Below are 23374 nucleotides of genomic sequence, written 5' to 3'. Positions count from 1 at the left end.
TTCTTAATCATTTGAAAAGAATGTATTTTATAACCTTGGTTATTTGGGGGCCTAATTAAATCTGACACTTGAGTTTTAAGAATCGAAGCAGTAGTAAAATTAATTATTTTGTGGTGAGTGTCTTTGAACATAATATTTAAGTATACACTGCAAAGGGCTAAGCCTTATTTGGTATTTTCATTCTGCTCATTTGGATTTCAGAATCCTCACATTAGGGCTCTAGTTCGCCATCTGTTGGTTTTAGAATTGTGTTCAACACTTTCTGCTATATTTTGTGGAATAACTATTTATATGGAGATGTGTGTATACATTTTTCAATCAACTAACCCCCCCCCCAGGATTATAATTTAAAAAGCCAAGACTAGGATCTCTTTTGTTTTTACGTGGGCCTCTCACTGTTGTGGCCTCTCCCGTTGCGGAGCACAGGCTCCGGACGCGCAGGCTCAGCGGCCATGGCTCACGGGCCCAGCCGCTCCGCGGCATGTGGGATCTTTCAGGACCAGGAAACGAACCCGTGTCCCCTGCATCGGCAGGCGGACTCTCAACCACTGCGCCACCAGGGAAGCCCTAGGATCTCTTTTGGATGTGTATACAAATATGTATACATATTTTTTTTTATTCTTGTGTAATTTGACCCTGTGACTTTCTTTTGATATTTGAGAACCATGACTATGATTAAGAGTGTGATTTTAAGGGTACAAATGGAAATATAGGTGTAGATGCTGTAGGAGCTAGTGAGTTAAAATTTGTGGCAGGACAAGCTGTTGGGCTGTTTTTTGGCCTAACAGAAGTGACGCATACCACCGGATATTGGTTTTGGTAAGCCACAAAAAAGTATTGAGCGTTTCTCATCTTCCTTTTTGGTAGTAGAGCATACATACCTTTCTCATCTGCTGCATTTGATGATTTAATTGTTGGAAACATTTTTTTTGTTGTTCTGTAATTTAAAGTAATATTTTGATGAATACCAGAGTTCCTTTTTTAAACCTCTAAGCACTGGATTCATCTTTTGGCAACTTTTTCTTTCGTTTTAGAGGATAGTGGATTATAATTTGTGTAAATGTGACACTTCGCATTATATTGCTGAATTTTTTTAACCTAGAAAAACTTCCATTATTTTAAGGCCCTATTTTGGGAAAGGAATAAAATACTGTACTGACAAACTGGTCATGAGAAATGATAAAGTGCCACCACTTTAAACCAACTCTGGTAGGAAAGTGGAAGTTTGCTTTTTGTCGGGAGATTTGGGTTTCTCTGTGGAGTTCTTTGTTAAACTTTTAGCATAGCAGTGAACTTCCTTTTGGTGGAGACAGGAAGCATAAATACTCATTGTGTAATGCCATTTGCCTGCTTTGGTGGATTCGCCAAGCCGTGACACCCAAAACCAGACGCGTGCTTCTTAACGAAAACTACAGTTCCCAGCGGGCCTGGCGCTGGTGGGCCATCTCTTCCCCTCTCGCTCCCGGCTGTCCCTTCCCGGGCTGGCCCGACGCGGGCCCTGGCCCGCGCCTGCGCAATGAGGACGTGCGCTTTTTTTTTTTTTTTTTTTTTAACCCTGGCGGCTGCGGATCGTGGCGCTGGGGCTAGTGCCCAGGCGTGCTGCAGTGTAAGGAGGCAGGCTGCTAGGACAAAGGGCGGCAGGAAGCGGTTCACTGGTCAGAGAGCTCCCCACTTGATTCAGCGCACGTTTAGCCCTGGAATAATGTGGTACCGACGGCATTAGCCTATTTACTACCCAGTACAAACAGTTCCCTCGCTCACGTCCTCTTGCTCTGTCGCGCCAGCCTGCCTTGCCCCTCACAGCCGGCGCGCGGCCTTGTCAGCCCAAGCGCGGAAGGAATGTGACGGCGTCAGTGCCTCAGGCTAGCCTCACCCCAGCCGGAGCGAGGGTCCGCTCCCGCCTGCCGCAGTGCCGCGTGCCGCCGCCGCACGTCTGGGAGCGGCTGGGTCCCGGCGCCGCGGCCTCCGCAGCTGGAGGTGCAGAAACAGCGGCCGCGGCGAGCAGCCATGACTGACTGAGGCGGCGGCGGCGGCGGCGGCCGCGCCTCCTGGAGGCTCGCGGGGGCGGCGCGGTGGGCGCCCCCTGGCGGCGCGCCGGGGCGGAGCGGCCCTTCGCCGCCGCAGCCGCAGCCGGCGGAGGCGCTGCTGTCCCTCCTCCCCGTGTCCCCGGCGCTCGCCCGCTCGCTCGCTCGCTCCATTCTCCCTCCGCTTCAGATTAAAGGGGGGGAGGGAAAAGAAGCTCGGCCGCCATTTTCCCAGTGCCGCCGCCACCGCCGCCACCGCTCGCCGAGCCGGCGGGAGAACCGAGCACCTTAGCGAAGCCGACTCGTCTCGCCGCGGCGGTGCGGGGGGCGGCTGGAGCGCTCCCCCCGGCCGGGAAGAGGCGTCCGGGGGCGGCGGCCGGGGTGCGGGCTTGGGCTGCAGACGGCGGCGCTTGTTTGTGCGGGGCGGGGGGGCGGCTTCACTCTCTGCCCCCGCCCGCCCGTCCTCCCGGCCGGGCTGTTGTCCCCGGCCGTGCCCAGGCCCCGCCGGAGCCGAGGAAGGCCGGAGAAAGAGCCCGAAAGAGAAGAAAAAGCGGCCGCTCCCCGCCGCCGCCGCCTTCCCCTCCCCCTCCGCCTCGCCCCCCCGCCCGGAAAGTCAGGGCGGCTCCGGGCGCCGGGGGGGAGGAGAGCGGCGGGCCCGGGCCGGAGCCGCCGCCGCGCGCCCCCGCCCGCCGCCGCCGCCGGCCCTCGGCGCCCAGGCCGGGGGCTGTTTGCAAACTGCGCCCATTTTGTGGGGCTGAATCCGCCCGGGCAACGCTCTTCCATCACGTGGTAGGTGCTGCTGCTGCTGCTCCTCTCCTCCTCCCGCTGCCCTTTCTCCTTCTCCTCGCTCTCCCTGTGGCTCCCATTTCTCCCTCTCTTTGTTAGTTGTAACTAGAAAGGCAGGGCAGGGCAGGAAAAATCCCCGGAACTTTAAATGGCCTCTCCGGGCTTCCCTGCTGCGGGTCCGAGGCTGGGAGTCGCCCCAAGGGCGGGGGTGTGCGGGGGCCCTTCCCCACCAGCTGCCGCCTCGTTCGCCAGCTTTTCCTTTGGCGTTCTATTTAAAAATGCGGCCTTAAGAACACGATTTATTCCGGTTTAAAAAAAAAACCCAAACAAACTCTTGCTCTCGCCTTGAACTTCTCTTGACTGCAAAAGGCCTTTCTCTGGCCGAAACACACATCTTGCGCGTTTCACGGTGTGTATCACAACTCTGATTGTTTAGTGAGATGGTTATTTGTTTCATTTATTTATTATTTTTGTTGCTTGTAAATTGAGGTCACTTACGTTTTCAGATCTAGTCTCCCTCAGGCGGACGTGTTTTTTTTTTTTTTTTTAAACTAAAGAGGAAGAGACATTTATTTGCTTTTAAGTGAGTTTGGGGGGCCTGTTTTCCGGCTGACTGTCTTTTGATTCTCAGCAAATAATTTGATTGTTTTCCATAGGATAAACAGCCTTACCCCCATGCTTTACTTAAAAATCCTTTTGTTTTCCGTTGTCGGGATCCCAGTGTGGTTTTTTTTGGAGAAACACGTTACTTAACTCTTGCTTATTGATTGCCTCAGGGGAGAAGGGGTGACATGATGGCGCCACTTTAAATTGCTCTCTCCTTCTCCTCCGTTTTTCCCCCCTTTATTCTGGAGGTCACTGGAGCATTTTTCGTGACCTATTAATAAACTACTTGAGAATGTTAACAGTACAACTAATAGGGCTAGAGTTTGGTACCTTAAGGGTCGGGAGACCCGAATCCCGAGGTCCCCAAAGTTCCGAGAAATCTTCCTAGTCCTCCTGCCTCGCCTCCCTCCCCTCCATTCACAATCCTGGTGTTGCCATCTCCTTTGTCACGTGGCTAGCAATCATTGTGTTTTTTTGTTTGTTTTGGGGTGTGTGTTTATATTTTTAAATTGTAGCCCAGAAGAACTTCTCTCCTCCCCATTAGAGAGATCAAAACGTTTTAGTTTTTTTAGTTTTAAAATCGGACATTTATAATAAACGATAAAATTACATAATCTTTGCCTTGCATAATCATGATATAGTTATAGGTTGTTACTGAACTTCGTTTCTAAAGCACTTTCAAGTATGGAAAGTAGAACATTGGAATATGTTTTCCATTTCTCAGAATAGTCTGTAGTATTTTCCCTGCTTTTTGGGCCCTTTAAAGAAACCACTATTTACAAGGGCTTAAGTGGGTGTGTTTTCCCCTCCCCCCTTCTACAGGCTATACTTAGTTCTTTTTCTAGCATACTGTCTGACCAATTTAGAAATTTTCAATTGTCTACATGCCTGTCATTTAAAACTATTTTTCTTTTCTCGCAACAATAGTGAACACTTTTGAGTAATAATTGTTTTCTACCTGAAGGTATTTCATTATGTTTCTGTTACGTTTTTGATCCAGAGAATTTTTACTACTAATCCTATAGATTTAGAAGAATGTTTTTCTATTATGTTTCTTCATATCAGTTTTCCCCGTAGTTGGGTAAATTCCTATTTTATAAAATACCGAATACATTTCTGTGTTGTTTCTACAGAGCTTACTAACCGCGTTTCCAATTTGAAAAAAGATCTGTCGTGTGTTTAAAAAATTTCAAAAAGTCAATATGAAATATAGTGATTCTTGTGTGCATTGATTCGTTTCCTCTACCATGTATATTTTCAATGGTTTTGGGCCATTTTCTTTGCTAACAGTTACATCATGTCATGTGATATGTGCAGTGTGATGTGTAGTTCTAAAAATAAGGCAAGGTAAAAATGCTCATCTCTTGGGAATCTAAAAAATGTATTATAAATGTGGGATAACTATCCTCAGTCATGGAATTCTGATTTCGATTTCCGCTAGGTTTATCCTACAAAGTATGCATTCCTTTGACCTTTAGCATATTTGATGTATTTGTTAGTGATCTCATGATTTGAGGTGGTCAATTTTTAATTTTCAAGTGTGTACCACTTGGAGGGAAACATAGATGTGACAAAGATTCTTAACATCTGTATTGTGGTAAAGATGATTGGTCTCTGATGACTGCCTTATTTAAGTATATGAAAAGTATTTTTGATTTACATCTGTAGACAGTTAAGAGTGATCAATTAAGTATTGATAGAGCCTTGAGGTATGGTGGGGTTTTGGTCCTTTTATCTTTGTGAATCTACTTAAGTGAGGTATTTAGAAGTGTTGCTGCATCTTTCTTGAAAGGCTTATTCAGAATTTTAGTGTTTGACTTTTGTGCTTTACCAAAGTGAGATGTTAAATCTTTGTATGATTTTCTTCCTGCCTACACACGTTATTCCTATGGTTAAACCTGCAGAGCACACGTTGATTGTTAGGTGACTTATCATTATCCTGTTGAGGAAAATTCTGGAAGCTAGAAAATGAGTAAGCCTTAGTTCTCTTTTAACTTTTATCAAGGTGAGAGGAAAGGAAAATAACTATTTTTTTCTTCTTCAAACACTGCCAGTACCTTTCCATTTCTAGTCATGCTACACTGTAACCAGTGTCTCTACTACTCTGGATTTTATTGGATTGATCACAGATTTTAATTGTATTTTAAAGTGAGTAACAAGTTATAGATTTGTTTTGTTTGATATAACCTGACTCATGCAATCTGTAAACATAGGGCCATTGTGGTTGAGGATGCTGATTTGAGAGGGTATTTTAGTATTGAGTGGTTCTAATTAGGAACTTTTTTGAGTAAAGCTTAGTTACCTTGTTACAGTACTAGAAAAGCAATTTTAAAATGTGAAAAACGTTACTAATCCATGTTGGATTTTCTAAATAATAGTCATTGAAAGTACTGTGTTTAAAGAATATTGCTTATTCCTCTTATATTGAGTCATCTTCCTTGGGCGGGGGGTTTGGTAGGGGTTATTTTTTTCTTCTTGGCGAGGTCATTAGACACAGAAATTAAGTGATTTCCTTCCTGGAGAGAGAGAGACTTTTTTTTTTTTTAATTAATTGGGGTTTTTTTGGTTTTTTTTTTTTTAACCCCAAACATCTTTCCATCCCCTTGAGTTTGGAAAGGAGGAACTAGTGCAGACTAAGTATGTGGTCTTCGGTTGATTGCCCCAGAGCAAATCTCATTATTGAGTGGTTTATTTAGAGTTTCAAAGCACCTTTTCTTTGCCCTCTTTCTCTATTTTAAGTAAGTTTCTGCCTTGATTGATTAGATTGTTCTGGGTCTCAGGAAGCATATTTTACATTAGTGCCTTTTTACTTGATCACTTTATAAAAAAGTACAGGTGCAGGTGACTCAAATAAAATGGCCCCAAACACCTGGCCTTTTTACTGTGACAGTGCAGAGTACTTGGACCACATCCTTTCCCTAAAAAGGACTTTAGCTATTTCTTGGAAATCTATATTAAGTCTGGATTTTGAGTCTTCATGTTGCTTCTGAAGATGTATGTTTAAATTATAGTTTCTATCATAATAAATTGCATATTAGCCTCTGGGCATACTAAAAGCTGTGCAAAAATATTCCTGCCGGAGTGTGATAATTCATGACACAAAACAAGACACTTTCATCAGTACTTCCCATTCCCTGAAATGTGAGATCAAAACTCAGTGAACCGCAGTAATGCTTAGAAAAGACAATATGAATTTAAAAAGACAAATATTACACTGTGATAGAGGTCACCAATATTTGAAGGTCACAAGAAGAGATAAAGAAAGTGGTGTCCTTGGGTGTCACTTGCAGATTGTGGAGAGAATTGTGGCTCATAGGAAAAGACCAGTATATATGATTGGGAGGGTCACTATTATTTATTAGTTCGGTTATCATTTGTTCCTGCATTATGCCCTGTGCCTGCCTTTTAGGATGTAGGGTAAAATGTATAGGAGAAAATAAACTGATAGGTATGATTTACCAAAAAGCTTGGCCTCCAAAAAGAACTGAAGTAGATGTTTTTTTTCTTTGTGTGTTAAGCTTTTCTTGTCTTTAATCAAACAAAAGTAAAAGCAAAAATGTAGGGTGTGAGGAAACTGACTTCAAAGTAGAGAGCACAGTTCATATTTATGAATGAAAAACAAACTTGGGTAGTCTGAAAGAAAAACTTAAGGATTGTATAAGAAGATTTTAAACCATTATGTCAAAGAGAGGCTCTTCAAGGTAGATACCTTTTAAATTTTTGTTTATCTGTTGGGTAGTGGTCTCTGGCAATGGATAGCTGCTTAATAAATGTTACCTTCTGCAAGCCTTGCTTTTCTAAGATTTTAAACTAGCTCTATAAAATTGTAACATTTGAATGCCCTAGCCCACTAGGGAATTATTTAGCTATATATTTTATTGTTGTTGACTGTAAACTTTCCTTTTTTTCCTCCAGTTCTAACTTTTTAAAAATACAGTTTCTCCCCAAGCTTTTGAGAGTGAGGAAATGTAAGGTAGAGGTAAATTCAGTGCAGTTTTATCTAAATGTTATCAAAAACTCTGGTTCTTGTTACTTGAACCAGGAATCCCAAATGAGATCTCACTCTGAATTTTAAGTACAGCAGATTCTGCCCTTGTTTGGAAAAAAGTTGCTTGAGTGGCATTAAACTTAATAGAGTCCCTCAGCTTTTAATTTCTTTATATATGTATATATTTTTTCAATACATTTATTTATTTATTTTTGGCTGTGTTGGGTCTTCGTTGCTGCGCGTGGGTTTCCTCTAGTTGCGGAGAAGCAGGGGCTACTCTTTGTTGTGGTGCGCTGGCTTCTCATTGCGGTGGCTTCTCTGGTTGTGGAGTATGGGCTCTAGGCACGCGGGCTTCAGTAGTTGTGGCTCACCGGCTCTAGAGTGCAGGCTCAGTAGTTGTGGCGTCCGGGCTTAGTTACTCCACGGTATGTGGGATCTTCCAGGACCAGGGATCGAACCCGTGTTCCCTGTATTGGCAGGCGGATTCTTGAGCACTGTGCCACCAGGGAAGTCCCTTAATTTCTTTTTAAAAAGGGAGCAGCTTAGGGTCAGACCTGCTTAAATTCAGTTGGAGGGGAAGTGTTTGGGAATAAAAAAGATGAATTACAATTTTGTTGTTAGGGCAGTAAACCAAAAATTGCTAAAAACTGATATCTAGGCTTTCCCTTGCTATTTGGCCTTTGTGACTGCTTACTAGCACCTCCACTGGAGGGTATGATGAAGGGATAGAGGCGAAAAGCTAATTAGTTTAGCTTCTGATGTTTGCTAGCATTAGAGGCTTTGCAGAAAACTGGTCTGATAAGTTGAACTGTCAGGAAAGTTTCGTTAAACTGCTCATATATTGCCATGGAGAACTGAGGATGTTTGAAGACTTTAAGCATATTTCAGAAGATAATGGATTGCTGTTTTTTTGTAGTTAATCTTTAATTCAGTATTCTAAAGGGATAGGTTGATTCAGTGAGATCCCTCGACTTTGGTCAGGTACCCCCTCCTCATCCCCTACCCCCCCAACCTAAGAAGAACTTGTTTGCTTTTGAATTGCTTGAACCCTTCAAGAAATCTTCGATTTTAGTATTGTTCAGAAATACTTGTATTATTAGAGTTTGCTAGGAAGAGATGAGATAAAAATACATTTTTCCTTCTTTGTTTTTTGTGAGGTAAACTGGAAGGAAACTTGAATGCAGTGATAGAATAGAAATAGGATAAACATGAATAAATATTTTGATATGTAGTTATCCTTCAAAACAATTTTATTTTTTTTTAAATGCAAACATGATCTTACCTGTTTCGTAGCTTGGTCTTTTTTTTTTTTTTGAGGTACGCAGGCCTCTCACTGTTGTGGCCTCTCCCGTTGCGGAGCACAGGCTCCGGACGCGCAGGCTCAGCGGCCATGGCTCACGGGCCCTGCCGCTCCGCGGCATGTGGGATCCTCCCAGACCGGGTCACGAACCCGTGTCCCCTGCAGCGGCAGGCGGACTCTCAACCACTGCGCCATCTGGGAAGCCCCGTAGCTTGGTCTTTTTTTTCACTTAGTTGTATATCATAGAGATTTTTCACATCAACATATAAACAGTTTTTTTTTTTTCCCCCCCGGTACGCGGGCCTCTCACTGTTGTGGCCTCTCCCGTTGCGGAGCACAGGCTCCGGACGCGCAGGATCAGCGGCCATGTCTCACGGGCCCAGCTGCTCTGCGGCATGTGGGATCTTCCCAGACCGGGGCACGAACCCATGTCCCCTGCATCGGCAGGCGGACTCTCATCCACTGCGTCACCAGGGAAGCCCTAAACAGTTTTTTTTTTAATAGCTGCATAATATTCTATTGTATCTTTTAAGTTTAGTTTTTTTTTTGTATTACAATTCTTTAGTAAAAGAACTGTCTTCAGCAGAATTGTGCATATATTCTTATGTATCTGTGAGAATATTTCTGTTGGATAGGTTCATAAAAGTGCAGTTACTAGGTAGAAGTCTGAGTAGTTGCATTTAAAATTTTGATAGGTATTGCCTTCAAAAGGCTTATGTAGCCAAATTTAGTAGTTTAAAAGTAACTTAAAAAAAAAGTAACTTAAAAAGTTTGTCAGTCTGAGTGCATGTGCTTGGCAATGTAAATGACTGGAACTTGAGGTAGTTGAAGCCTGTCCTAGATTCTGTTGGTTCCTGCTTCTTTTTTAAAAAAATTATTTATTTTATTTATATTTATTTTTGGCTGTGTTGGGTCTTCGTTGCTGAGTGTGGACTTTCTCTAGTTGCAGCCAGTGGGGGCTACTCTTCCTTGCGGTGCGCGGGCTTCTCATTGCATTGGCTTCTCTTGTTGCGGAGCACAGGCTCTAGGTGCGTGGGCTTCAGTAGTTGTGGCACGCGGGCTCTAGAGCACAGGCTCAGTAGTTGTGGCACATGGCCTTAGTTGCTCCGCGGCATGTGGGATCTTTCCGGGCCAGGGACCGAACCCGTGTCCCCTGCATTGGCAGGCGGATTCTCAACCACTGAGCCACCAGGGAAGCCCCGTTCCTGCTTACTGTTAGATTGTTTTTACCTTATGATCAGACACCCCCATTAACTTTATAATGAATCTCCATCTGATGCATTCAGCATAGACTACTCAGGTTAGCTAACATGTATTGGTCCACTCTCTGCCAGATGCAGTGCTACATGTAAGGATAGAGATAAAACAAGCCATAACCTTCCTTTTAAGAAATACACAGTCGGGATTGGGGCGGGAGGGCGACAAAACTAGGTGTTTATGTTCCATTATGAGCTGTTGCCCAGGGTGTCATGGGAGTGCATATTAGACCCTAGAGTGGAAGGGACCTCTAACTTCACCTGGAATGAATGGGGAATAGTTTAAAGAGCATGTGATCTTGAGCTAAAACTTGAAAAGCAAAGGTGCCAAGGGTATGGAAGAATCTGGAACTATAAGATTCAGGTGGCTAAGGTGGGGACAGGTTGGAGAGGAGGCTGAGTGTAAAAGGGGGGCAGATAAATGTTGTGTGGAAGTTTGAGTTCATCCTTACCCTAGAGTCACTGAAGGATTTTAAGCAGGAGCACAACATGGTTGGAGTTATGTTCCCTCTCTTCTTCCCTTTTTTCCTCCTGCTTTCTAGTAATCATTTTGGTAGTGGGTACTAGGTTGAAGGCTTGCTGAGACAGGAAGAAAGAACAGTTGGGAGATTACAACTGTCTGGATTACTGTAATACGTAAGAGGTTCTGAACTAAGGCAATGGTATTAAGGATGCAATGAATGTGCCTGTCATTCTATATTGAATCCTCCCTATTTAGCCTTCAGTAGTCAGTCAGAATGTCATCTCTTTCTGAAGCCTTGCTTGATCCCTTCAGGAAAAACAGTGCTTTATCATCTGGGTTTACCTTCACGCCTAATTTCTATCTTTTTATCTTTGGCATTGATGACACTGCTATAATTCTTGGTGTCTCCAGCATTAGACCATGAACTCCTATAGCCTTCCTATTATTCCTATCTGGTATTAGTATATGTTTAAGTATTAGTATATGTTTAAGTAAGATGTCTATCAGATGGTAAATCAGTGATTGAGATCGGGATTCATTCACATGGGGCATGTTGAGGGGCAGGAACTGGTTTTGGATTTGGTGTTGGGGATAGGGATGTTGGAAGTAGCTGTATGGGCGATACTGGACCCTCCTTATTCTTTAGGTTTCAACTTAGATGTTTTTGCCCCGGGAAGCCTTTTGTGACCCCACCCACTCTCAGCCTGTGTGAGGGTCCCCCCAGGATTCCCTGATCACAGTGAGTGTCTGTCTTTACGTGGGGCTTTGAATGCTGTAGGCATTTTAATAAAATGTCTGTTGGAGATAATCAGTTGGTATTTCTCATTGACTTTCCCATAAAGACTAAAATTCAAAAACCTCATGTCTAGCAGTTAAGCTCCTTCCAGTTTAGACCTAGCATTGTATATAGTGGTAACACAACATTGTAATTCAACTATACTTCAATTAAAAAAAAAAAAAGAAAGCATGGGCCTTACAGTTAGAGATTTGAATCGGAATCCTGTCTCTGCAGCTTGGTAGTTGTGTGAGCTTGGGCATGTTACTTAACTTCTGAGCACCAGTTTCCTTATCTATAAAATGAGAATAAGAGTACATACTCGTCTTATAATGTTATTGTGATGACTAAATGAGGATGTGTATGTAAAACATTTAGCACAGTGACTGACGCAGTAAAAGGTCAATTAATGTTAGTGAACATTAGAGCATTTAGTAAATGTTAGTGAACGTTAGAGCAATCATAATAATAACCTATTCTCCAGCCAGAGCTATGATTCCCTTAGTAATTATAAAACCTAAGAAGCCCTGCCCTGTTGGCATAGAAAGTGTTAGGGACTGGGGTGGTGAGGTCCACATTGTTTCTTTGCTTTATAATAAAAATTTTGCTGCCCACTCCCTGTTGTATTCCATAACAAATCCACATTTGTAAAAGAAATACAAAAAAAAAAAAACTTTCCAGTGTGTTCCATAATGTAGCTTTTGATACTTCATCACAAAGCACTGCATAGCTGCTTTTTCCCTCTCTTTCTTGAGAAGCTGCACATGTACCACTTGGTTCATCCAAGTTCTGTGGATCATCTCCCAAATCCTTCCCTATTATTTTGTTTAATTTTTTTTTTTTTTGGCGGTACGCGGGCCTCTCACTGTCGCGGCCTCTCCCGTTGCGAAGCACAGGCTCCGGACGCGCAGGCCCAGCGGCCATGGCTCAGGGACCCAGCTGCTCCGCGGCATGTGGGATCTTCCCGGACCGGGGCACAAACCCGTGTCCCCTGCATCGGCAGGCGGACTCTCAATCACCGCGCCACCAGGGAAGCCCGTGTCAGTTTCTTGATTAGAATTTCCTCATCTTTCTCTGCTTAGCACAATCTTATACGTGAAAGCCTACCTCTAGGTCTGTTTTGACTACTCTAGCCCTGTCAGTAAGTACTCACAATGCTTACTATGTACCAAGCCCTAACTAGATAAAGTTAGTGAGCATGCAAAGAGGGATGTTAAGGAACTTCCCCTGTCTCGGAAATAGAATAAATTAATATTAATAAATTGACAACTAGGGAACATTCAGATGATTTTAATTGAGTGATGGCTTTAAGTGCGTTGTACAGTTTAAGCAGGAAGAAAGTGATGTGAATCTGAATAGTCTGGAAAAGTTGTTGTGGAGATGCTGTGTATTGAAGGATTAAGTTTTGGGCTTAAAGGGTAGAAGGACCTTCCAGGTAGAGGCAGCAGCATAGGCAAAGATTATGGAGTTGAATCTGGGGGCAGGGAGTTCTAGGTCTAAGCCACCTGATGCACTTGCTTTGAACCTTCCAGGTAGAGGCAGCAACATAGGCAAAGATTATGGAGTTGAATCTGGGGGTAGGGAGTTCTAGGTCTAAGCCAACTGATGCACTTGCTTTGATATTGTTTTAAGTTTCATCTCAGAGAATTTGGACTCATGAGAAAGGTACTAGGAGTTATTCTAGAGTAGAGAAGAGAGGCGATAAAAAGAATGGATTACGGAATGGATTAGAGGACTGAGGCATCAGTCAGGAAGCTGTTACGATAATTTAGATGTGAGCTCATGCAGACGCGGGCTGGGTTTGGCTTGGCACTGTTAGGAAAGGAGAGGATACCCCAAAACTGAACAGCCCCCCCTGCCACCTGTACAGCTTTATGAGAAATAAATGAGAGATTTTTATCATAAAGGAGCTGAAATTATGAAGGAAAAGACAGCCTTCTCTCTTAAGAGCCTTTACCTTTTCGGTTTATGTCACTTATTTGGCCCTTCTGCAGACTTTGGGCCCTTCCAAAGCCTGGAGGAGACTTCGACCATTCCACTGTGGTGAACACCTTGGTTGAGATTCTTGTTGCATCCTATCTGGATTATTGCAGTAGCTTCTTCATTGGTCTTTGACTTTTTACTTTCTTTTAATCTGTCTTACCCAACTGGTCTCTCTGAAGCACAGTTCTCATGTGTCACTCCCCATTTGAAAAACCTTTAATGACTTTCTGCTGCCTTTAAGTCTGAGTAAAGGCTGGCTATTGAAGGTTGTCCATTAATGATCTGGCTTCAAACTTCCTTTTCACCTATTTCTATAGTGTTTTCTCTGTTACAATATGCTTTATATTTCAAGCAAATTGATTATTTCTTTCACCCTCCAGGATATCCTATGTTTTCCCACAGTTTTGCCTTTTCCCGTGCCTTTTCCTCTCACTAGAATGCCACATTACCCTTCTTTTACCCCAGCCTTCTACATAATGAAATTTTAGCTAATTTTCAGGTTTCAGCTGAAATTTTGATAACTTCACAGACACTTCCCTAACCATCCTTCCTCTGCCTATTTCTTTCTTTGTTTTGTGCAGAGTAATGAGGTGATGGTGGGAAGAGGTTAGTAGAAGCCACATTATGGGCAAGCTTCTTGTCCCCCATTTGATTTTTGCTTCTGTTTTCAGTGAAAGTGCGATTGTTGGCCACCCAAATGGCCAAACACTTCCCTTTGGGTCCCGGCAGCTTATCAACATTTTTGCAAGGTGGATGCTGCCAGTTTATTCTTGTGTAACTGGAGTCCTGTCTTGGGAATTTACAAGGAATAAGGCGTGGTTCTCACTTGCAGGTGTGGAGTTAGTTTTGACTTGCACTATTTGAAGCAGCCAGATATGTGTGCTTTCTGAAAATCTGTATATACAGAAATATATATATACATGTACAGACATCTGTAGCTATAGAGATAATCTATCTCTAGACAGTGGTTCTCAATTGGGGGTTGTGATTTTGCCCCCTGGGAGACATTTGTCATTTCTGGAGGCATTTTTGGTTGTCATAATTTATAGGAGAGGAGAGTGCTGCTGGCATCTAGTGCGTGTAGAGGCCAGGGATGTTGCTAAACCGCCTGCAGTGCACAGGAGAGATCCCCTTCCTCCACAACGAAAAATAATTTGGCACAAGTCAGTAGTGCTGATGTTGAGGAGCTCTGTCCTAGGGGTGTACTTCGGCTTCCCAGTGCTGCTTGTGTTAGGTGGAAGTTTGTTCTTGAATCTGTATTGCAGTTTATAATAATAGAATCATAAGCACAGGAAGGGACCCTAGAGGTCGCATATTTGGACTTTATTCTAACTTGTATCCCTCAGAACAGTGTTCTGCAAGATATTGATAGGTGTAATGGAAAAAAGATGTTTATTTGTTAAAGCTGCAAATATTTGAGTATTCAGTATAATGAAGTGTGTTGTGAATCTTCACCAAGGAAGTTTCTCCTAAATGTGTTTGCCTGCTGAACCCATTTGACATCTTCCAGTCTCCAAAATGCTTCCTTGGAACTGGGAAGGAAACTGTTATTACCTAGCCCAAACTTTTATAGCCTTTTAAAGGACTTTGATAAGATAGCCCTTGTTTTTGTCTCTTCAAACTTACTGCTGAATCTTAATTTATGTCAGTGACAGCAAGTACATTAGCTCCATCTTTTTTTTTTTGGTCAGATTGTGGTTTATTAGATGAACTAAAAAGTTGGAATATTTTAGGTTCCTTTATTCTGAATGTACCATATAACTTTACTATCTGTCCCCACCAGTGAATTGGAAATTATAATCCCAGCCCGAAACCTACCACCCAGGTTGTTATGAGGATTAGTAAGTAATTATAGCTTTTAATGCTTTGTATTCTTTGGAGAAAGATGATTTATCATAAACTGTTTTTGTAAAACTGCTTAAGTCTGACAGTTTTTCTCTGCTCTGAATTGTTGAGTAGTGATGTTTTTTGGGATTCAAGTGGGATGGGAATCGTTTCAATCAACATTTTGCTCATTATGTTAAATTTAAGAAAGATATTTTGCCTTATTCACGTTTTTTGGATCTTTAAGAATTTGCATTATTTTTGCTTGCTTCCCTTTTATTATATAAGCAATACATGTTTATGGTGGAAACATTACATAAGCCAGAAAATAAAAGACAAAAGAATCTTATCACCTACATTTTAAAAGAGAAATGAGGTCATAGTATGTGTTTTATTTTTTAACACCTTTTTTTTTCATCTCACATTTTTTCGTTTCAGTAATATTTGCTTTTTGTCTATAGGTTATAATAACAATGCAAATAATGGGTGCTTGTGCCAGGCACTAGGTTAAGTAATTGAAAGTATTTTGTTTAATCATCACAGCAGCCTTCTGAGGTCAGCTCTGTTTCTTGCAGACGAGGAAATTGAGGGAACAGAATAGTTAAATAATTTAAATACAGGTGGAGCCAGGATGTGAACCTGGACTGGCTCCCCTTATCTGTGAATGTCTTTGGGAGTAATATTGCATCTCAGCACAGCGTTTCAAGTCAATGAAGGGAGAGGGGTGTAGTTTTTAATATGTATATTTTTAACAGCAGTTTTGGTGTAGAAAGATAAAGATTTAGGAGTTAGGAATGGAATTTCTTCTGAAGACTTCACTTTTCCCCTTCCCTATTTATTGAGACGATTGTTTTAGTAACTACTCTTTGCAATGCATCCTATGGGGATATTGAGACCAAGGATGGAGTGTAAGCAAAATAAATTCGCTTTTGAGGTGTATGAGATTAATGTCAAGTTCTCGGACTGCTTGCGGAGGGTCAGAGAAATCTTGAAACAGATGGGATTTGAGTCAGCAGGTTTTTCTTTAAGTTGTGAATTTTTAAGAACTGAATAATTCTGAAATAACTTTGGTATGTTTACTGCTTAAGTACCTCTGTGGTGTGAAGTTAATTACACCCCTCTTTTTACCTGAACTGTGTGAACATGAGTTTTCGTCAGTAAGTTTTGTGGAAGCTGTGTAACATCTGTGCCCTTGCTTGAGTCCCCAGAGGGAGGCTGTTTCCTGCTATTTCTGAGACTTAACTGTAGTGCTTTGGGGTAGTAGGCTACATCTACTCTCATATGCTGTATTAATCATCTGGCACTGATAATGTGCCTCCTTGCATTGCCAGTATCAACTGTATATTGATATCAGTGCGAAAGAGGATATTGAGTTGATGGGAAAGATCAGATAGTGATTTTTGTTTATGGGAGAAAATACCTTTTATAAAATTGACTTGAGGTATTTTGAATAAAGAACTTACATTGGTTCATCTGTCAATTCAGCCAGTGTAACATAACTATTTTTTATTACATTAGGAATTATTTTTAAATTTAAAATCAGAAATAGGAAAAGTGGATGTAGAACAGTCACACAGAATGCCATATGCTAGAAAGTCCATGAGGATAAAACTCTGTAATCCCCAGAAGATCTAGTTTAATGAATATAGGATGTTTGTTAAAGTTATTATAAGCTTAGAGTGAGAAAATTTTGGCAATTACATAGAGCACTAGTCAAATTTGACCTATAAGTGTATTGGTATTTGTACGGATGTTTTCTCAGTCATTTACTTAAATATTTCGATACTAACGATTTGAATTGCCATACTATGAAGAATCTTAGTGTAGTACTACAGGGCTTACTGTCCTATGTTGATTGTTATCTAAAGATAAAATGTTTGACCAAATTGGAAGTTGCTGTCATTTTTTTTTTTTTTTGAGGGAGGAGGAGGTTGCGTTTAGTTCAGTGATTCATAAACTTTTTGGTCCCAAGGCCTCTTTTCACTTTTAAAAAATGTTGAAAACCACAGAGAACTTTTATGGGTTATTATCAGTAGTTGATTAGAAACTTCGAGAAATTCAAAGAATAATTATTTACGGGGAACTCCCTGGTGGTCCAGTGGGTAGGACTCCGCGCTTTTACTGCCGAGGGCGCAGGTTCAGTCCCTGGTTGGGGAACTAAGATCCCACAAACCACGCAGTGTGGCCAAATTAAAAAAAAAAAAAAAATTTACGAATTCATTTAAAAATAACAAACCTATTACATATTATGAAAATAACTTTTTACCAGAACAAAAAAAATATTAAGTGTGAATAGCATTATTTTCCAGTTTTGCAAATCTTACTTATGTCTGGCTTAATAGAAAACAGCTGGGTTCTCCTATCTGCTTCTGCATTCATTCTATTGTGATATGTTGTTTTGGAATTATATAAAGAAAATCTGACCTTGTACAGATGTGTAGTTTGGAAAAGAGAGGAGTATTTAAATAGCCTTTTAAAGTGTGGCTATCCTTTGATACTGTACTCAAACTTGGCAAGTAGTAGTTTCATAAAGGTTAGCTGCACTATGGAATCTAAAGCTGTTTCAGTGAGTTTTTCATACTCTGTCACATTAATCCATTGGCTTGTCTTGCACTTACTTTACCCATGCACTCGTTTCTAACGATCTTGGTCATTTGGTCATTCACTGAGTTATGCAGATCTTCCAAAGGTTGACACATTTCATTATGTGGTATCAAATTCTCATTCACTAATATCAGCAGTAGTCTACTTAATCAAGACTTCAGTATTGGGGAAATATTCAAGCTCATGGTGGTGGATACACGTTTTCAAAATACTTACTTTTGCTTGAAAACTCAGATTTTCTCATTGGCAACAAACATCATCATTGGATTTCCTTGAAGTGACAGGTTCACTTCGTTCATTTTCAACAAAATGTCTGCTAACTATTCAAGTCTGAATAATCATAGTTTGTCAGTTGTTCTGCCAAGTAAAAATAGTGTTCTGTGAAGGGAAGCTTCTAGTTCAGCTTGTAACTCAGTTGTACTAGTGCTTTTTCTCAGATTTCTTAAAGCAGCAGAAGTGCTTTATGTCTACTTTCCCTTTCATTGCACAGAATATTTGTATACCTATATATATATACACACACACTGAAGACTCGAGTGGAGATTTTATAAAGTTCATTATTTTCATATTTTCACCAAGGACATCAAAGGTCAGTGGTACTAACCTATTTATTGATTTATTTTTAAATGCATAGAGAATACAGTGACCAGTGGTTATTAGTAGTTTGGTGCCTTTGCCCTGAATTGTGCAAAGGTACCAGTAGTTTTGCTCAGACTTGTTTTTGCACCCTTACTGCGAATGTCAGCACTATGAAAAAAGGCAAATAACGTTTAATATTATTACGAAAATGCTTTGATCTTGTGGACCTCTGAAATGGTCTTCGAGTTCTCAAGAAGTCCATAGGCCACACTTTAGGAACAGCTGGCTTAGTTCTTTGCATAGATTTCCTTTTACTCTCAGACCAGATAAATCAAAGGGGATAAAGAAGTGGCAAATGGCTGAGGTTTTTAGCTTGGGTTACTAAATGAAAGCAATACCATTACCTGAGATAATAGAAATGGGTAAGGAGTAAAAAGAAAGTCAGTTTTGAGTTTCAGGGGGCTTGAGGAACATAGAGGTGGGGATGTTGATTAGTGCAGCTGAGCATGTTTTTCTGAGTGCTAGGAGGCCTTACCATGTTGCTATAGTGGTTGTTGCCAAGGAAGTGAGTTGAGAGAGAAGAGGGCAGAAGAATGGACCTTGTTGTCAAGGACGTCTGGAAAGGAGAATTTCAAGAAGAGTGGGGTGGTCAGCACTACCTAAGGCTTCAGAGAAGTCAGATAGAATGCGGACTGAGGCTTGAGCATTGGATTTGATGATGAGATTACTGGTGACCTTTGCCAGAGCAGTAGGGGTAGAAGCCAGATTATAGAAGAGTGAGAAGTGCAGAGGCAGCTATTTATAACTTTTTTTTTTTTTTTTTGTGGTACGCGGGCCTCTCACTGTTGTGGCCTCTCCCGTTGCGGAGCACAGGCTCCGGACGCGCAGGCTCAGCGGCCATGGCTCACGGGCCCAGCTGCCCCGCGGCATGTGGGATCCTCCTGGACCGGGGCACGAACCCATGTCCCCTGCATCGGCAGGCGGACTCTCAACCACTGCGCCACCAGGGAAGCCCTATAACTATTATTTCAAGAAGCTTTCGGGTAAAGGAAAGAGACACATCAGTTGGGCAGTTAATTTGAGAGGTGGGCCATACTGAGGACAGCAAAAGAAAAGAAAATTGATGAAGTGAACTGGTAACACAGGTGTGATACAATTAAGCTTTTAGTATAATCTGTCTTGCAGAGAAGTGGGAAGCTGACGAACATTGGATCCTTTGGCCAGAAAAATGTACAGACCTGTGACAATTGGCATAGAAACTTTGGTAGGGATGAGGAGTTCCTTACTAATTCTTTTCTGTTTAATTACTGGGTGCTTAGTTTGATACATTTGCTTTAAATTCACTAATTTCAAGAAGTTTTAAAGATATTTTTTAGATGCAGATGATTTAACTTTAACAGTCTGTGGCTACTTTCAATTTATGGTAACAAGTGACAAAAAAGGATGGAATTCTTTCTCTTGTGCAGGGATTGTGGCCCTGCCCCAACACATCTCCCCTTTTGGTTTGAGTGTTTTTCTTCTGGAGGCAGAGTTTGGTTAACAGCCTCAAGTAATGTTTGTATTAAAAACATGTGTGTTGTTTTCTAACGTGCTTGTATTTCTAACTTCCTTTTCTTCTTTCTCTTCTAGTCTGTTCTCTGGGGAGGCGGTAAGGGGCTGTGGAGCTGGCCTCGGCACCGGGAGAGGCTGGACTTCCTGTCTCTCTGTGCTGAATGGCTGCGATGGCGCCCGCTCTCACTGACGCAGCAGCTGAAGCACACCATATCCGGTTCAAACTGGCTCCCCCATCCTCCACTTTGTCCCCTGGCAGTGCCGAAAATAACGGCAACGCCAACATCCTTATTGCTGCCAACGGAACCAAAAGAAAAGCCATTGCTGCAGAGGACCCCAGTCTAGACTTCCGAAATAATCCTAACAAGGAAGACTTGGGAAAGCTGCAACCACTGGTGGCATCTTATCTTTGCTCCGATGTAACATCTGTTCCCTCAAAGGAATCGTTGAAATTGCAAGGTGTCTTCAGCAAGCAGACAGTACTTAAATCTCATCCTCTCTTATCTCAGTCCTATGAACTCCGAGCTGAGCTGTTGGGGAGACAGCCAGTTTTGGAGTTTTCCTTAGAAAATCTTAGAACCATGAATACAAGTGGTCAGACAGCTCTGCCACAAGCACCTGTAAATGGGTTGGCGAAGAAATTGACTAAAAGTTCAACACATTCTGATCACGACAATTCCAGTCCCCTTAATGGGGGAAAACGAGCTCTCACGTCATCTTCTCTTCAGGGGGGTGAAGTGGTGGCATCTGAATCTGGGGACTTGAAAGGGGGTATGACCAATTGCACTCTTCCACATAGAAGCCTTGATGTAGAACACACAACGATATTTAGCAATAATAGCACTGCAAACAAATCTTCTGTAAATTCCATGGAACAGCCGCCGGCACTTCAAGGAAGCAGTAGGTTATCACCTGACACAGACTCCAGTTCTAACTTGGGGGGTGTCAAATTAGAGGGTAAAAAGTCTCCCCTGTCTTCCATTCTTTTCAGTGCTTTAGATTCCGACACAAGGATAACAGCTTTACTACGGCGGCAGGCTGATATTGAGAGCCGTGCCCGCAGGTTACAGAAACGCTTACAGGTTGTGCAAGCCAAGCAGGTGGAGAGGCATATACAGCATCAGCTGGGTGGATTTTTAGAGAAAACCTTGAGCAAACTGCCAAACTTGGAATCCTTGAAGCCCCGGAGCCAGTTGATGCTAACTCGAAAGGCTGAAGCTGCATTGAGAAAAGCTGCCAGTGAGACCGCCACTTCAGAGGGACTTAGCAACTTCCTGAAAAGTGATTCGATTTCAGAAGAATTGGACAGATTTACAGCCAGTGGTATAGCTAACTTGAGGTGCAGTGAACGAGCATTTGATTCAGACGTCACTGACAGTAGTTCAGGGGGAGAGTCTGATATTGAAGAAGAAGAACTGACCAGAGCTGATCCTGAGCAGCGCCACTTACCCCTGTGAGTAGAATCATGCATAATGTCATTCTTGGGAAATGTTTGGACAAGAGAGAAAGAGTTGGTGAATTCCCATCATGGGAAGAATGGGCTTCTTTGTATATAGGTGCCTAGATTTCTTTCGTTTGTCTTTTTCCTAATTTTAGGTAGGTGGATGCATGTATACCTGCTAGTGAAGAAATGGAAGGTATATTTGGTACAGCGTTTGTGTTGCTGTAGGGTAAAAGCTGTTAATTTCCCATTGAAATCTTACTAAGAAAAAACTGGAAGACTTCCAATTTGTAAAAGTGTACCCATCCTTTCAGAGTGAATAATTAGGTTTCTTTTGAAACTATATGTAGGATATTTTTATAAGTTTATAAGGCTTGACTTCACATTTTGTTGTTTCTAGTAAGTGGGGCCAAAAGTTTAGTTGACCTAGTTAAGTTTGCTGGAATTTATAGTTGCTTCTAATTGAGCTTTCAGCAGAGAATGTACCCAGTCTTTAATTTTAACACTTGAGATTTCCGTATGTTTTAAGGACTAATAATCAGAAAATGCTTCAGAATATTTTATAGGTTGCCTCCAAGCACAGTCTGCTTTCACAACCTCATTCTCTCCCTAAAAGAAACCATCTTTATCAGATTTGGATTTTATTTTCTCTCAGTTAAGTAAAATGTATTGACATATTTGGGATAAATTTGTACTGGATTTTCAAAATCTGTTGGTTTGAGGAAAATTATTCATAAGCTTTGTGTGGCACTTTAGATGGACCTGGTTGAGCCAGAGGTGCTTTACTCTTCTTCTTCCCTCCTGACCCTGCATTCTGCTCCTGACAGATAAGGAAGTAAAATATATCTCCTTAAAGATAGATCAATGTACATTTATCGAGACTTATGAGAGAGTAAACAGAGTAGTTGGAAAACAAGGGCAGGGGAGTTGACTAGTAGATCCTCTTTCATTTCCTTTTTGGGTAGGGATGTTGTAAAGGTTGGATTACTAGAGAAGGCTGAAATAGGTGGATATGTTGGAATAATTGGCTTTCCCTTGCCTGAAATAAAAAGGTGACTAAGGTTTTCACTGGAGAATTCGTTGAGACAGCTATGCTTTTAAGCATAAGTAAATTTCCTTTTTTTTTCAGTTTTGTTTATGTTATTCACATGGATAACACTGTATCCGAGTACGAAATTTTGTTTTTTGTTTCTATTTTGAGTGAAAAAATCTGGATAATTTTGCTGTATTTTTTCCTCATAGACCAAGTTCCATTACCATTTGTTAGTTTACTGTGCTCAAGAGTGCATTTCTATATTCAGGTCTAAAGCAAATAAATTTCAGAGCCTTGCTACTGCTGTAACATAGTTACCGTTCCTTAAATGGATTAGTAGCTTAAATCAGCTTGCCAGTATTTGTGGCATTATCCCCACTGACTTTGCTGCGTAAACCAGTGTTTTAAGAAATCTTGGTTAACGGTTGAATATTTTGTGTTTAAAAGTAATTTTGTGTAACATACTGTAGTTGAAACATTTTAAGTTTCCTGTACTTATTTTGTGTATTTGATGAAGAAAAACACCTAGACTCTATGAGCGTAATCTTTTCAGGATACATTGTATTGGAAACATTTCTGAGTTTTGGTAATGTTGTGGGTAACTGTTCCAACCCGGTGAAATCAAAATACCTAAGAGAGAACTTTTTTTATTTCATGGGGTAAGTCTAGTGATTTGAAAAGACCTCTTAGTCCATTTCACTTCGTTTCACTTCTTCTCACATAATGGTTTGTTGATTGATAGGGTGTGAATTATAAGGACAACTGAGGGATCATTTTAGGAAACTTTTTGGGATCAGTTTAATCCTCTTACAATGAAATCAACTAAATAATGCTTTAAAAAGTTGAGTTTCCATCTTCAGATCATATTAAAGTAAGGACAATTTGGACACTAAAAGTACTGTCAAATAAATGTACTTTTTGCATATTATGATATATATGAACTTATTGACAAAACCACCAGTAAAGTGTAAATACGTTTAAGTTCTTGTTAAGCAAGGTTACCCAATTGACTCCTAAGGCTAGTATTTAGCCAGGTGTTTGTTGACCTTCTGAGTATTTTAAAGATTTTCAGCAATTGGCCAGTGAGAGTGGACGCATTGCTTTGATTAAAAAAGAAAAAAACCCGGGAGGTTCTCTGGATGCTGAGAAGCCTTTTCTTTG

At 41.5% G+C, this 23374-nt stretch overlaps 1 protein-coding gene across 9 annotated transcripts in view; it reads left to right on the top strand.

The window, feature by feature from the left end:
* The window catches only part of KANSL1 (KAT8 regulatory NSL complex subunit 1), a 168145-nt gene that overhangs the window by 25804 nt on the left and 118967 nt on the right, over positions 1-23374 (top strand). For 7 of the 9 annotated variants that reach the window (XM_019944325.3, XM_019944328.3, XM_019944329.3 and 4 more), the window contains one exon: positions 19818-21192. In XM_019944325.3, the coding sequence (XP_019799884.1) occupies positions 19901-21192 (1292 nt within the window). In that variant the 5' untranslated portion in view covers positions 19818-19900. Of the gene's footprint in view, positions 1-2676; positions 2814-19373; positions 19453-19817; positions 21193-23374 lie in introns of those variants that run through there. The other 2 variants (XM_019944324.3, XM_019944326.3) reach the window with 2 other exon arrangements.

Source organism: Tursiops truncatus, chromosome 20, assembly GCF_011762595.2.
Source record: "Tursiops truncatus isolate mTurTru1 chromosome 20, mTurTru1.mat.Y, whole genome shotgun sequence".
Lineage (NCBI taxonomy): Eukaryota > Metazoa > Chordata > Mammalia > Artiodactyla > Delphinidae > Tursiops > Tursiops truncatus.
This window is presented reverse-complemented; position numbering and strand designations above follow the sequence as displayed.